General features: G+C 48.9%; 2 protein-coding genes across 8 annotated transcripts in view; both read left to right on the top strand.

The window, feature by feature from the left end:
- SEZ6 (seizure related 6 homolog) overlaps window positions 1-567 on the top strand; it is a 101,047-nt gene extending 100,480 nt beyond the window's left edge. For 3 of the 5 annotated variants that reach the window (XM_049701730.1, XM_049701728.1, XM_049701726.1), the window contains one exon: window positions 7-567. In XM_049701730.1, the coding sequence (XP_049557687.1) occupies window positions 7-39 (33 nt within the window). In that variant the 3' untranslated portion in view covers window positions 40-567. The remainder of the gene's footprint in view (window positions 1-6) is intronic. The other 2 variants (XM_049701729.1, XM_049701727.1) reach the window with 1 other exon arrangement.
- A 4,501-nt stretch (window positions 568-5,068) lies between these two features.
- The window catches only part of PHF12 (PHD finger protein 12), a 40,072-nt gene continuing 29,291 nt past the window's right edge, over window positions 5,069-15,849 (top strand). For all 3 annotated transcript variants that reach the window (XR_007473356.1, XR_007473357.1, XM_004267118.4), the window contains exons 1-2: window positions 5,069-5,209; window positions 5,858-6,039. Coding sequence is in view for 1 of the 3 variants with exons in the window: in XM_004267118.4 (XP_004267166.1) it covers window positions 5,144-5,209; window positions 5,858-6,039 (248 nt within the window). In the remaining 2 variants the exon portion in view is untranslated. The remainder of the gene's footprint in view (window positions 5,210-5,857; window positions 6,040-15,849) is intronic.

Raw genomic sequence — 15,849 nt, 5'->3', positions numbered from 1 at the left:
CAGCAGTCTCTTTCCTTTGCAGGAGACGAGAGAATATGAAGTCTCCATCTAGGTGGGGCAGCCTGGGCAAGCTGGCTCAGCCCTGCCTCACAGCCCAGCAGCAGAGCTCCCAGCTTCCTGCTGTCCCTCCACCTCCTGTACATACCACCTGGGAAGAGATGCCACCAATCCCTCAAAAAGTTGTGCTCTTCCCGCCTGCAATGCCCGCCAGGGCCTATTTTCTTGGTACCACTGCCCACTTAGGGCCCTTCCTTGGGTCCAAGTCAGGGGCATCTGCCTCTAGGCAGAACACAGCTGGGGCACAGGCATCAAGAACCAGCATTCTCCTGACTCTCTTTCGTGCCCTGGACCTCCAGCCTGGAATTCACAGGCAGAGCGGGAGCGCCTCTCTCCACGTGACCGCCATCCAGCCCTGGCATGTAGCACCCTGCAGCAGGGTTAACTTGACGGTGGCGGAAACTGTGCCAGGGTGCTCCTCACAGGGCCATCACCAGTGGCCAAAACTGCTCTCAGCAGTGACCTCTGGGTAGTCCTGACATGCTGACATCAGCCCCCTCGGGGGGGGGGTCTCTAGTCTTTCTCTAAGGCCCTGGGAATGGTCAGTTCTGCCTTCTATCCCTTTCTGGGGGAGGCAATAATTCTAAGGCATCCTAAAGGGTTTAGGGACTCTACCCCAAGCTCAGGTTGGGCTTCCCTAGGCCACACCACTCATGCTCCACACCAAAGCAGGACACCCCACTGCTCCCCTGGCAGCCCTGCACCCTGAAGAGAGGGAGACCTTCCCCTGATGTCAGTCTGGCTGTTAAAAACATCCTCTTTCCCACTAGCCCCTCCCCCAACCCCAGCCCCCTGTCAGGCTTCCCTCCTGGCCACTGCGTTTTGGGATAAGGGGAGTGGGCAGGCATATTCTGGAGAGGAGCAGAGGTCAAAGGGTCCAGGAATTTGGCATGGAACAGGGGGTCAGAGCGTCCCAGGGAGAGGCCCAGAAGCTGGCTGCAGGCCACTTTGTACATGTAATGTATTATACGGCGTCTGGGCTCCAGCCAGAGAACAATCTTCTATTTCTGTTGTTTCCTTATTAAAATGGTGTTTTTGAAAAAAAAAAACAAGCAATGGCCTGGTGGATGGTATTTTCTTGGAGGGAAGGAAGGTGGGAGATAAATGGGATGTGGACTTTAGGACCAGAAGGCATGCTGGACCTACCAACTGATCATCTCCAGATTTTATCAAAAACCAGTCATGGGAATTCCCTGGTGGTCCAGCGGTTGGGACACAGCACTTTCAATGTGGTGGCCTGGGTTCAATCCCTGGTCAGGGAACTAAGACCTTGCAGCAGCAAGCTGTGTGGCGCAGCCAAAAAATATACGACAACAACAACAGAAAAAACACAGTCACGTGCCAGTGCTTCAGGGACTACTGTCCCAACAAGGTCAGTGCAACAGATGGCATGTGAAATGAGAGGTCCCAATTGCTGGTGCCACAGGGGTATGGGAGCCCAGGAACTCAAATGCTTATCAATCCCAATGCTTCACTTCCTCCTCTTTGCTAGGTCCAGAACTGCAGGCTGGCACATTCCCAAGCCTCTCCTTTGAGCCACTGTATTGCTGAAAAAGCCCAGGAAGCCTGATGCCTCTCTTCTTTCGCTTCCTTCCAGCTAGCAGGCTTAGGAAATTGGAATAGGAATCAGAGACTGAACCCCTGAACATGAGGCTCTAGTCTGTTTTGTCCTCAGAGAACATCCAGACTGTGAGGCGCAGAGGCAATGCAGCGTAGGGGCCTGGCTCCTATTTTTTTTTTTTTTTTTTTTTTGTGGTACGTGCGCCTCTCACTGTTGTGGTCTCTCCCGTTGCAGAGCACAGGCTCCGGATGCGCAGGCTCAGTGGCCATGGCTCACGGGCCTAGCCGCTCCGCAGCATGTGGGATCTTCCCGGACCGGGGCACGAACCCATGTCCCCTGCATCAGCAGGCGGACTCTCAACCACTGCGCCACCAGGGAAGCCCCTGGCTCCTATTTTAACAAAAGCTGTATCCATGGACTCCAGAAAGAGGTGACTGAAGCGGATGTGCTTAGGTTTGCCACGTTTGGTCCCTCCTAGCCTCTATGCCCCTTCCCTATGGCCCCCAGAACCTCCTGAGATGTGTTTAGCCAGCCTTGGTCCCCATCATACATCCATGCTTAGAGGTATGCTCTGCATGGCTGCTCTCCAGAGTAAGAGCAAGAGGGAGGCAACAGGGAGTTAAGGGCACTCAGAAGCCAGATGACACAAACTCTCTGACGGAAATAGTAGCAGTAACCAGAAATTCTACAGTCATCCAGCAGGGAGGTCTTGACCACTCACGGCTGCCCACCTCCTGGTTCTACCACAAGCCACCTTGAAGGATGGAGAGGCTCCAGTCTATGCAGGATGCAGTGCCTAAATTAGCCACAAGAGGTCACTTCCGAAGGCATCTGTAACCCACCTGCTCTCTCTCCTCAATCCCCCTGGAACAGCCAGGGCTGGAGCTCTCCAAGTTGTTACCAACTACTGGCCCCACTGGGCTGACCTCATCCTCCAAGTTCTGAGGGGAAGGTTTGTGGAGTGATTAGTTCCCCTGGCACTTGTCAACAGAGCCAAGTATTATTTCCCTCTTTAGCCTATTAATGCCTATGTCTGTTCTCAACAGCAATGATGGTGTTGATCAAAGCAAAGCCTGGCTCTTTGGACATGTGCCAATGGCTTACTTTTCTACCCCATAATACCTTCAGGCTGACACATCAACACAGCTGGGCCCTGAGCAGTGGGAAGGATGCCAGTGGGAGAGGGCACATGACGTATCCATTTCTGAGGGTCTGTGGCATGAAATACAGCCTAAGAAGAGATGAGGTCCGCCCACTTCCATACTTCTAGCTCAGCCCTCCTCTCTCTGAGGGCCACATCTCTGGCCCATAGCCACGAAGATTTCTTGTTTGCTGAGGCTGGTAGAGGGCAGAGAGGGCCGATCTACATGATATACTCTCCTGCTTGATCAATAAGGCCCAGGACTTTATCGTTCTTCCCAGGCAACAACAGGATCATTAGGAAAGTCAGAAAAACGGAAACCTAAGTCCACACACCGACATCCCCACCCTATCCAATCATCCTCCTTACTCTCCCCAAAAAAGCAGCAACTCCTCGCAGGCAGTTAGACAGTATCCTAGCCTGGGAATCAAGAAAGCTGTTTCATTCCTAGTTCTGCCATAAATTCACTATGTGAACGAGGCAAATCACTGCTCTTCTTTGTGCATCTGGAAGTGAGGAGATTAAGAGATGGTTTTTAAGCCCTTTCCAGTTTTAGGCTTCTGAGAATGCTAAGTACACCTTAACATCAAAAGTGAGCCAGGACACAGCTACCTGGTAACAACGCCAACTAAACGCCTAGTGTCAGGCACAATGATGCCACTCCCTTCTCCACCGCTTCATCTACAGTCAGGCAGAGATAACTGGCAGCCTCTGAAGATGGTACCAAGGGCAGGGGCGGGCGCCGGGGAGAGCGTGAAGCCCCGCCCATAATTCGAGGTGAGGCCTTTCAGACTACAAATCCCAGCATGCAGCACGGCAGCTCTGAAAAGTATCTTTCCGGCAGGCAAATCACTCTTCTCCGAGTCTATGTTACCGTCCACTGCATCGCATGCACACGGAACTACGGCCCCCATAACCCACCAGCGCCATCGCGATTCTTGCTCCCAGGATGCAATGCGCTCTCGTTCGCCCTTTGGACCCTTTGCGCATTGCAAACTGGGAGTTGAAGTCCACTGTAGGCAGGTAGCTGGGCGTTGTCAGCATTACAAACTCTTCGCTTTGGGCTTCCTCTTGGAAAGCAATTCTCAGGGACAGTGATCAAGAGAGGGTAGTAACGGGCAGGTTGACCTCTCCTTTCATCACCATGAAAGGCAGGAATGCTCAGGCTAAAATTTACTGCTGGGAGCGGGAGGGAAGAGGGAACAGTAGCCATCCAACCCGACACCAAAAGCATCGTTTTCCGTCGCGATGGCTTTTCTTTTCTCTTTACCAATATGGCGCCTGGTCCAGCCACACCTGACGCTGGAACCAGAGTCCAGTACAACATCCCTAGGAGTACTTGCTGTCACCGACAGCCTACCAGCTCTAGCCAACACCACACTTTGCTCCTTTCTGTTCATGCCTGAGGGCACCAAGGACACGGTGGTTTATATCCCACTACCAAAATGGCGAAAGGAGAAGCATTCTTGTTAGGGCCTGCAGGTGACAATACGCCTGCGCGGAGCCGGCTGTGTTGCTGTGGGGCGGGAGGGGAGCATCCTCAATACGCCTGCGCGGGAACAGAGTAGTCTTGGTCTATACTCAAACACCAATGGATGAAGAATCCCCATGTTCCTGCGGCTGCGCGGTGACCCTTAGGCGCTCTCCCAGGCGCCTGCGCGAGACCTCAAGTCCCGCCCTTTTCTCTCAGTACGCTGGCGCAGGGCAGAAAGGCGGGGCTTCGGCTCTCCAGACGAATGCCAGCGCGGCTGCGCGCTGGGGGGTACCCCCTCACTGCGGCTGCGCGGGAGCCCGGCCGCCGGCTGTCACTGCGGTTGCGCGCGGCGAGCGGCGATCCCGGGGCGCCTGCGCGGGTGGCTTTGCGGGCGCTCGCGGTAAGTTTGCGCCAAGTGCGCGGCAGCCGGGACGCAGACGGCGGCGGCGGCGAGAGGCGGAGCCCGGGGACCACCCCCCATCACCCTCCCCGCAGTCACCTCACGTACCACAACCTCACCTAACCTCTCACCCCCACTGCGATCCCCCCAACCCCGGGATGGCAGCGCCCGCCAGCTTTCCCGGCCGGACCAGCGGTCGCCAGCACCGGCTTTAGCCTGTGGGACTAGGCCCCGCCGAGGCCTGACTCCCGGAGCCGGGACCCACCGTGCAGCCAGACGCCGGGCCGGGGCTGAGGGGCCGCTCCCCCCTCACGGCCCGTGGGGAGGACGCTGCCGTCCCGGGGACTGGGGGCCGGGGGGTGGGGGGGGTGCCAGGGCGAGGAAGTCGGGACCCGTGTTTGGAAAAAAGAAGGGGGGCCGGGGTCAGGAGCACCCCCTCCCCCCGTTTCCCCCCTCCCCCCGGGGTTGGGGGGGCCGGAGCAGAGAGCGCCCAGCCCGGGAGGTGGATGAATGTGGGAGAAAATGGAGACCAAGACGATCGTGTACGACTTGGACACGTCGGGGGGGCTGATGGAGGTAAGAGTGGCCCTCCTCATCCCCTTCCCCCAGCGCCGGGAGGGAACCTCCGCCCTCCGCCCCACAAAGCCGGCCCTGAGCTCGCAGCGCAAGAGGGCCGGGGGACGGGGGGGCTCTTCCTCACCCAGACTCTCCCTCCCATCTTTGCAACTCGGGGGGTTACGCTCAGCCGCCGAGGACGTTTGCAGCAGTTTCACCTACCCGCCGCCCTCGATTCGCTCTCCCGAGGCGCCAACCCACTCCATCTCGTTGCACCGGCGGGCCTCCCCACCCCCTTCTTGTCGGCCCCTTTGTGCTTCCCCCAGCACGTCCGGGTACTGGGCTTCAGGCCTCTCCCGAGCCTGGCTTTGGAGTCCCCCACTGTCCATACAAGGAAGTGGCGAGAAGGGAACCGCGCACCCTCTCCCCATCCCCCTACTCTGATCCTCCCCATTTGGAAGAAGCCGTTCTCGTTGTTGTGCTGCAGGAACGCGGTTAGGTTGGGCTCCCCCTGGTTCCGGGGGCTGAGAGGTTCTGGGAGCAGGCTGGATGGGAGGAAGAAGGACAAAAGGGGGGAGAGGGGTGGGTGACGGAGAAGCCGCGCCGGGGGGGCGACGGACCGCCCGGGACCTCCGGGTGTGCACACACGCCATTTGTATGTGTGTGCAGCAAATCCAAGCTCTGCTGGCTCCCCCCAAGACGGACGAGGCAGAAAAGCGGAGTCGGAAGCCTGAGAAGGAGCCCCGGCGAAGCGGCAGGGCCACCAACCACGACAGCTGCGATAGCTGCAAAGAAGGTGGGGATCTCCTGTGCTGTGACCACTGCCCGGCCGCCTTCCATCTCCAGTGCTGGTAAGGTCTGGGGACCCCTCCGGAGCCCCTTGGCGGACCCTTCTCGGAACATTCCTTCACCCGGCCTACCCCTGGCTGCCGAAATAACGGGCGCTTGCAGCCGCTAGCTTTCTGCAGCCGCTGGGGCCAGCGCCTCCCCGCCCCCAGGTGCTGCCCGGATCCGGCCGTTTGTGGGGGGAGGAGCAGCTGTGGGTCCGGACCCCGAGGTGGGGGTTGGGAGGGGTGAGGAGAGCCCCATCTGGGATTGGAAGTCGCTGAGGAGCCGGGACGGAGCCGGTGGGGCACGGCCGACGGTGGCGGGGAGGAAGGGGAGGAGCTCCGGGCCCTGCGCCGCTCGCCTCCCCGCGCGCCTGCCGCCCTCGGGCTCCTGCCTGGCTGGGCTGTCCTCGCGGTGGGTGCGCGGAGCCCTCGGCGGCCGGAGCTGCCCTGGTCCAGACCCGCGGGACCCGGCGCCCGGGCGCTCCCGGCTGTGGAAGAAATCATGGAGGGTGTCTCTCGAGTCCGCCTCTTCTCTCTGCCTCTCTGTTTACAATATGGCGACCTGCCTTTAAATTATATTTTTATTCTCAGCGCCATTTTGGCTGCATATATGATTTGCAAACGTCTCCCGGGGAACGGTGGGGGTTGCCTCGGGGTCCTTTCTGCGGAAGCTCCTCGGGGGCCGGGGCTGGGATCTTGCCGCTTTAGTCCCCTTTCTCTGCCGCCGCTTGCCCCCTGTTGCCTGTCGGAGCTGCCTCCCTCTTCCCTCCCCGCCCCGCGCTGCCGCCTCTTGGGAAATCGGGCCGGGTTAGACAATTAAAATTGCCATTGGGCGCCGATTTCACTTCTCCGCTCGGGATCGGCGAACCCTTCGCTGCAGAATCCTTTGCTGTCGGGGTTAGGATTGTGTGTGGTGGCCCCGCGAGGGCATTTTTAAGGACCGGAGCAAAAAAGCTGTGCGCTTTCCCCCCACCCCCCCACCACCCCCGCGACGCTTACTGAACGCGAGGGAGGGGAGAGACCGAAGAGGGAGGGAGGGACCAGGGTTGGTCGCCCGCTGCTTGATCCTCCTCTGCAGCTCAGCCCAGAACAATCCGACCAAGAAGAGTTTAAACTCCAGGTTCTGCCTGGAGAAATCACCTCTGCCCTCCACAAAAATCCCACATCTGCGCCGGGACCCCGATTGCATCTTGTTCTGATGGGTCTTGTTCTGTTCAGCAACAGTTGATTGAGGCAGGCGTTTATGAGAGGAGATGGCTGGAGAGAGCGGGAAGGAGAGGGGCTGTTCTGTTTGTTCCCACCCGTTTTTGATGTTGCCTTTTTTAGCCCTCTGTTTAAAAAAAAAAAAAAAAAAAAGTGAGGTTTTCCTTAAGCTCTCTACACAGTTCCATTCACATTCTGTTTCTCGGTTGGTGGAGTAGTGCCCACTGTATATTTGTACTAATTGCAGGTTTTGGAACACTTATTAGACAGATGACTGATACTGGGCAAATTAAGTCTGTAGTCAGAAGTTTTGTAGGAAGCTCCCATTACCATTCCCAAGATTCCTTTGCCCAGGAGAGCACCCTATCTTGGCTTGTAATGTTGCAGGGACAAAAATGATTATCCTGGAGGAAGCTTTGCCAATGGCTTTAAAATTTTTATTGTGAAGTGACTAATACCAGCAGTAAGGTTCTGTGGTTTTTAACCTTTGCTTCCTGTTGGTATAAGGTGTAATCCACCTGGGGAAAAAAATCTCCTGTCAAGTTTCCTGTGCTGTTCTTGAGCACAGAAGAGATTTGTACCTGGATGTGTTGTGTTGCTCTGGTTGAGAATTAAACTTGAGCTGATTTTTTTTAATTGCGCTTGTTTGATACATACTAAGACTGAATTGTAGACTTCTTGATTTAAAATGTGGGTTAATGTTTTACCTGTAGAATGAAGTTACCGTTAACCAAGAATGGTGATTCCCATACTGAGTGAGAATTTTGTAAGCTCTTTATTATTGTTTGTTTAATAAAGCTGAAATTGTTTATTAGAAACTTCAGGCATAGAAAAAGTGTGCTGTTTTGCCTGAGATTGGGCTTTCGAACTATAAAACCTAACCCCTGAATCTTTGAATTTGATGAGTTCAAGTCTTGTCAAATTGTAACAATTAACAGTTCTACTTTAGCTGGTAGGAGAGAGGGAGGGGTTTCTAGCTGTTAGTGAGATTCAGACTGTGCATTTCATTGACTACTTTTTTTTTAAGACCATGAATGGGAACTGGTAATCAGAGCTTTGCGAATCCTAGTAAATGAGGCAGAGCTTGTTTCACATCTCCAGTTCCCTCTTTGAAGATGCCAGGACTGAATGTACCATTGACTTATCTGAGTAGTTATATAAATCACAAAACGTTGCAGATATTGGTACAAAGGCAGGAACCCTTCTTTCAAGTGAGGGTTACCCCACTGTCCTGCCTCCTACCCCACACTCTTCTAGCCCAAGTGAAGTATTTCATTAACCATCTCAACCCAAGTAGTTAGGTCAAACACTTAATGGTGTCAGAAAATTTTGATTCCTGGGTGTGCTCATGGTAATTTGTCCCGTTATTGTTTATTTGTGTCATGTGGGAGTGAGGTTAGGAGGTGTGACTATATTTTCTCTTCCTTCCCTTTTTAACTAAGACTGGATTATTTAGGTAAGCATAGTAATGATAATTTTCCTTATGTACAGAATGTTCAAAAGTGAAGGTGGCGTTTTACAAACCCTGTAGGTCATAATTGCAGTGCTGCTGTGGGTCTCCATTCAAAATTCTGTGAGACAAGTCCTCTTTCAGTCTCTGGTGGCCTTGCCAGCTTGCCTCCCAGTGAACAGCATCTAGTAAAATGCTCCCGAAGTGATTCTAGGCAAGCTTTACCTCCTGGGCTTAGTGACATGGCCATAACCACAGGGGATTTTTCCTAAGATAATCTACTGGAGGAAATGACTGGTCACATAAGCTGTATTAATTGTCTTGTCTTATCTCAGGGGCCAGGGCTCTGTATGAGGAACAGTCCTTTCTTCCCAGTTAGACTGGGAGCCCTATTTCTGGGTTTTCTCTGGTGATCTGGGTGAGGGAATGAATTGTCCTGTGCTCAGTACCATGAACTCATTGAAGAATTAAACTTGAGGAGCTGATGTCTTCATATTTGTTTAAGTGATAGTATAATCATTTTATCCAAGTTTAACTGGTTTATCAATTATTCAGAGTGGGGTTAGGGGTTACTAAACCTGCTCCTAGAGAATTAGGAAGAGATGTTTTTAAGTGTTCCCTGGGGAACCTTACCTTTATCATAATTGTCGTGCAATAAGTTGAGCTTTCCGAAAATACTGATCTCCATGGACTGGTCTCTAAAAATTGGCCTTAAAAAAAAAAAAAATTAGACTAACTGGTGGAGCTCTGGTTGCCGCCGACCCATCTTCCTGTTTGAGATGGATAGGATTGTTCTCACTGAGAAAGTGAATACCATAGGCATCGGTAATGGGGCTGACTGGAACCTGGATGGTTTCCTCTGATTGCATTTTGCTCCAAACAGTCTGAGGGACCAGAACGGTCTGGTTGAGAAGTGCATCTACCTCAGCAGACCTCAGCATGGTCGCTTCCCGTCAGACAGATTTCTGTAGCATTTGCCTCCGCATGTTATATTTGGAATTGTTGGCCGGCTTTCCTCTCTCTGGTGTTGGCAGCATGATCCAAAATGAGGTTTTCGAAGAATGAGAGTAAAAAGGTCTCTGTGCACAGGCAAAACTAAGCTCAGCTTGGAGTTTTGCATATTTAATTTTCAGTGAGTCATAACAAGAAAGGTTTCACACACACAGTAGAAAACTGCCTTGCAGAAAATCTATACTGTTTGAACTTTTAAGGAGGTGATTTTTCTGATTTTGTTGTGTTTATTAGCTCGTCATTAGAATAGTATCAGGCAAGTGGTGAATTAAAATACATTTGTTTTAACATTATCTTATACATCTTTTGTTTCTGACATTCCAAGTGCTTGGAAGCCTGGCACTGAAGAACTGGAGGTGACAGCATCTGGACTCCCTCCCTTCACTCTGCCCCCTCAATAGTAAAATAACTCAACAATAAACAAACCTAATTTGGTTTTGTGTGTATTTTATTTATTTTTGCATTTGCTGTGTTGTGTTGGAATCTGGGTGTGTAGTATTGTTTTTAAATGGTCCACTCAAACAGGAGGGGTCTAGTAACATTTAACTTTAACTCAATTTCACATGCATGCTTCGTCAAATTAATGTGGGGCTCCGGGACCAATTTTTATGAAATGAGTACTTTAGTTCAAAGATAAGGGATAATCGCTGTTTAAAAATATAAGACTAATACTTGGTATGAGTTGTTTACTCAAAAAATGTTTGTGACCCAGATGGCTTTGGTTGAGAAAGGAAGCGTCAGAAATATTAAAACCAGAAAGAGAGGTAATACTTCTCAGAGGTAACAGTTTTTGTGTAATTTAAGGCAAGTACTTAGTGGTACTGTTGTAGGAAATTTTTTTTTTTTTTTTTTTTTTTTGGGCTTTAAGTTGCTTTTATTATAAATCTGTTACATTTATCTTTAGAGTTAGTAATCAGAATGATATCTCTTTAAACATATTCAAATGTTTTGTTCTATCTTTCTATTTAAAAAAATATTATTGGCAGAGAATAATATTCTTAACACTGAAAATTGTCAAAGTGCTGTCACTATTAATAATTTTTGTTTAGAGACTTATAAGTGCTCACATTGTATATCATGCATTTTGTGTCTGCATTTCATTTCGGGCTTGTCCCAAAATTAATTACCATACTCAGTGAAAGGTAGAATGCAGTTATAATCTCATCCATCTCCTGCTGTTCCTTAAGGCTCTCAAAGTACTTTACAGATGGGCTCCACTAGTACATTAGTGCTGTTTGGGGCCTTTGTAAATGAGTTGTGTGGTTTTTTACATGTTTAAATGTGCAAAAGCCATATTTAGGTACAGCCTTCATGTTAATCTGGAGATGAGATTCATGTTGGTCTTTTTAAAATTCTTAATCAAGTATGTTTCCAAGAGATTTTTTTTTTTTTTTTTTTTTTTTTTTTTTTGCGGTACGCGGGCCTCTCACTGTTGTGGCCTCTCCGGTTGCGGAGCACAGGCTCCGGACGCACAGGCTCAGCGGCCATGGTTCACGGGCCCAGCCCCTGCGGGGCATGTGGGATCCTCCCGGACCGGGGCACTAACTCGTGTCCCCTGCATTGGCAGGCGGACTCTCAACCACTGCGCCACCAGGGAAGCCCCAAGAGAATTTTTTTAAAGCCAAATCATAAAGACAAATAAATTACCTGATTTGAACTGAAAAGGAATTCAAATTGTCACTACTGTGTGTTGAATGAAACACTGTTTTTTATTAAGCTCTGAGTGAAAGTACAAGTGTTACTCAAAAGGGCTCAGTGAGTTTTCCAGTTTCATCCTTCTAGCATTTGTTGGTGCTTCATTCCTTTTTATGGCTGAATACTATTCTGTGTATGGCTATACCATATTTTTGTAGTCCATTCATCAGTCGATGGATATGTGGGTTGTTTCTTCTTTTTGCTATTGTGAATAATCATGCTGTGAATACTTGTGTGCAAGTTTTTTTGTGGATATCTGTTTTCATTTCTCTTAGGTATATACCCAGGAGTGAAATCACTGGGTCATATGGTAACTCTTACATTTAACCGATGAAGAACTGCCAGACTATTTTCCAAAGTGGCTGCATCATTTTACATTCCCACCAGCAGTGTATGAGCATTCCAATTTCTCCACATCCTTTCCAATACTTGCTATTACCTGTCTTCTTGATTAAAGCCATCCTATGGCTATGAAGTGCTATCTCATCGTGGTTTTGATTTGCATTTGCCTGGTGGCTAACGATACTGAACATCTTTTCATGTGCTTCTTGGCCATTTGTATATTTTCTTGGAGAAATGTCTATTCAGATCTTTGTCCAATTTTTATCGGCTTATTTGTTTTTTTATTATTGAGTTGTAAAAGTTCTCTATATATTCTAGATACAAGTCCCTTGTCAGATATATGATTTGCAAGTCTTTTCTCCCATTCTGTGGGTTGTCTTTTCACTTCCCCTATCTTTTTATTTTTAAATTTTTAGTCTTATCTAGAAAAAGATGGTTGATTTAAGTACACTTAAATGTCTATGCCTATATTGTCTATGTAATGACAGTAAGTAAAGGATTTCTTCTGTGAACTCAGTCAAGATGATGTGTCTCAGTGGAGGGAACCTTATGATGATTTGGTATGTTGCTATTTCAGCTTTTCTGGGTGACCCCTCTTAGCAAAGAAGTCTAAGGCTGGAAGTTACCCTAGAGGAAGTATAAAAAATCCACCACCTGCCCTAAGGCAGGATGCTCACCTGGCTCCCACCAGCCACAATAGAAAATTTCTGTGTATAGGCACTTCTCATACTTGGAGGCCCCTGGTTCCTGGTTTAAGGAGGAAGATTTTAATCACCTCAGTTTGATTGGTAACTGCTTGGGGTGGAAATAACTACAGATCAGTTAATGAGCTTTTGATCTCGGTGAACAAGAACAAAAAGTTGTTCGAACAGTGCAGTGAACTCACCTATTTATACGTGTCTTTATGTAAGTCCAGATAACAGTAAATAGGGAGGCGGCATGCAGAGAATATTTGCTTGAAGGTTTTATATAGCTTATAAAAAGAAACCGTCTGCTTTGATGCTCCCTAGAAATGCAGGTGTCCTGCTTCTTAACAGAAATGGGTATATTTTTTCTTCTACAAGTGATATGGCGATAGAAAATAGATGAAGCTGAATGTTGTTTGCTTTGAGTTATGAGTAGAATACTGAAATCCATCTCTGAACTTTCTTGTCCCACCCCCAGCGCATACACAACAGTTCCTTGGGTGTGTAGTTAAGCAGACCAATCTGGTGGAAAATTCTGGTTGAGGTTATGTTGGCATTTACTATGATAATGCAGCACAGGCACCTGGAAATGCATTCTTGTTTTCTGGGGTTTTTTTGTTTGTTTTTGTTTTTTATCTTTGGCTGTACTGGGTGTTCATTGCAACACGCAGGCTCTTCGTTGTGGGCTCAGTAGTTGCAGCCTGAGGGCTTAGTTGCCACGTGGCATGTGGGATCCCAGTTCCCCGACCAGGGATTGAACCCATGTCCCCTGCATTGGAAGACGGATTCTTAACCACTGGACCACCAAGGAAGTCCCTGCATTTTTGTTTTAAGGTGCCAGAGTTTTAAGTCACCAGAGCAGGAAAAAAAAAAGTTTGTTTTCCCACCTCCACTGTGCTCTTCCTTTGACTTAAAGTCCCCAGGGAGTACAACATGGCCAGCTGCATTGCCATTCAATGAGTGACACTTATAAGAGCACCTCTGCATAATGCTAGCCTCCCAAGAGACAGGACAGGAGTACAGCTGTCCCCCTGCCAGTTTCCTGAAAGAGGAGGACATTGTATTCAGTGCAAGTCCTAGACCAAATTTCAGAAAGGCACTTTGGTGTTGCAGATTTGTCACCATGCCCAGGACGCATGCACAGGTCGCTCGCTGACTGCTTTTCCCATGACTCAACAACAGTTAAGAATAAGAAGGTGACTCTTTTTTCTGCCTGCCACTTACAGATATCAAAATCCTCATCCTTTAAGCCTTTAATTATTTCTAAATCTAGTCTCAGCAAATAAGAATAAAGACGAAGTTTTGTGTGAGAGGCAAAAGACACTGAGGGGTATAATGGGCACTGACAAAAGAAGAAACTATTGATTGGACCCATCAGTAAAAAGGAACTTGGCTGTTACATACAGCTGTTGCTGAATTCACAATAAGCAAATTCCAAGTACACCTTGCAGATTGATGAAATTTTCTAAATAAAGAAAAACTTGACTCACTCATTCAAAGAACTACTCCTTTCCCTTTTGCAATCCTGTACTAAATGTTCATTAAACTACTTGAAAGCCAGAGACTGACCCATTTCCTCTGCTCTTTGCTGCGTAATACTTAGTGGTATTACAAATGAGAGACGTGCAAAGATAAACACTGGTTGGGGAACAGAAATGATGTCTGGGTTCTTCGAAGTGGATGGTACCTTTGTTAACACAAACACATGGTGACTATTCCTTTCTCCCTAATTACGTTTGCTTTTCTGTATGTTAGTAGCTTTGGTGTTTAATCTTTGCCCTTCCCCTGTTTTCTGACAAATTGTACAGGGTATCTCCCAGGAAATGTTTCCCGGTCTTGAAAGGACAAAAGACTTAGTAACAGCAGGGTGGGGGAGGCAGGTGGCGGGGACTCAGTGCCTGAACCTAGCGTTAGTCTTTCCCACTGATTTGGGCTCTGCGTGAGGCTCTTTTTGAAATAAGCTCAAGTGAGCAGGAGAGGACTCTCTGTGGGGTTTGAGCTTAACTGTAGCCCAAAGACATCACTTTACCTCCAGGCCAGGCAGGGGTGGGGGTACCTCTCAGAATTACTAGCAACGTTGAATTCTAGGGTGGAAACCTGTTTGTAGCAGCACGAGCACATTTATAGTCTTTTATCCAGCTGTGATCCTCAGAGGGTTGTTGGATATTTTTTCCTCCTGTCTGCATTTGTACAAAGAACAGAGCAGAGAAGCTAATGAAGTGCACGGAACTTTGAGTGAGTTTAGAAAAGTCTCTGCATTACAAAACTGGGCAATGTGGAGCTACTCCTGTTCTTTCCACCAGCCATGGGCTCCTGTGATGAGCTGTGAGCTTTTTAATTCCCATGTTCACTGAACCCTCAGGTAGAGTTCTACTGATTCTTTTTTTTTTTTTTTTGGCTGCGTTGCATCTTCCTTGCTGTGCACGGGCTTTCTCTAGTTGCGGCGAGCAGGGGCTACTCTTCGTTGTGGTGCACAGGCTTCTCATTGCGGTGGCTTCTCTTGCTGCAGAGCATGGGATCTAGGTGCACGGGCTTCAGTAGTTGCAACACGTGGGCTCAGTAGTTGTGGCTCATGGGCACACGGGCTTAGTTGCTCTGCGGCATGTGGGATCTTCCCGGATCAGGGCTCGAACCCGTGTCCCCTGCATTGGCAGGCGGATTCTTAACAACTGTGCCACCAGAGAAGCCCCTCTACTGCTTCTTGGTTTTAACAAAGCTCTGGAAACATTAGAGGGAAACTCTATGGTGAACTTTTTCCATTAACAATCATCAATTATTGGTCAAAATACATTGTGAAGATTATACTACATAAATCTCATTAAATGTGTCTAAACCTGTAACTTTTCATAGTTCTATACATGGGTTGGCTATATTTAACTTTCCTTGATCTTGCCATTTTTTTGAAAGAGCGTCTTAAATGTAGGGAGAACTATGTCACTAATTTTGACCTTTATTGAGAAACACTGTTTTGCTTTATTATCTTTGTTTTGCTTTATCCCTCCTTGGTAGTCCTCTTGGTTTTGCCTGGCATAGATGACACTTAGCCATTCTAACTCAAAGCAATTCTGACGCCTGATTCCATGATATCAGACATCTTTGACTTCAGGCTGCAGTTTGTGGTGTTGTAGGAAGCTGTATAGTAAGAAAAGTGCCTGCAGGTTATTTAAGTTACGGGAAAGAGCTCATGCGCAAGGCTTGTATGCTTGCTGTATACAAGCTTTCCACAAATCTTACCATTTGTGTGCACACATTCAGGCCCTTAGGGTGACTGTTCTTTGGTTAGGGACCATCTGAGAGAAAAGTGGGCCGAAGGGAAAAATCATGGCACTCTGTCTCTGACAAGTATGTTCTACTCCTAAATAGGTCACCAGGGGTATAACTGGAAGGCTTCAGAAGCCCAAGTCCGCACTTAGCTGTGGCATCAAACCACGACAGCACAGTTTG

This window comes from Orcinus orca, chromosome 19, assembly GCF_937001465.1.
Source record: "Orcinus orca chromosome 19, mOrcOrc1.1, whole genome shotgun sequence".
Classification (NCBI taxonomy): Eukaryota; Metazoa; Chordata; class Mammalia; order Artiodactyla; family Delphinidae; genus Orcinus; species Orcinus orca.
The sequence above is the reverse complement of the archived record's forward strand: the minus strand, read 5'-3'. Positions and strand labels throughout refer to the sequence as shown.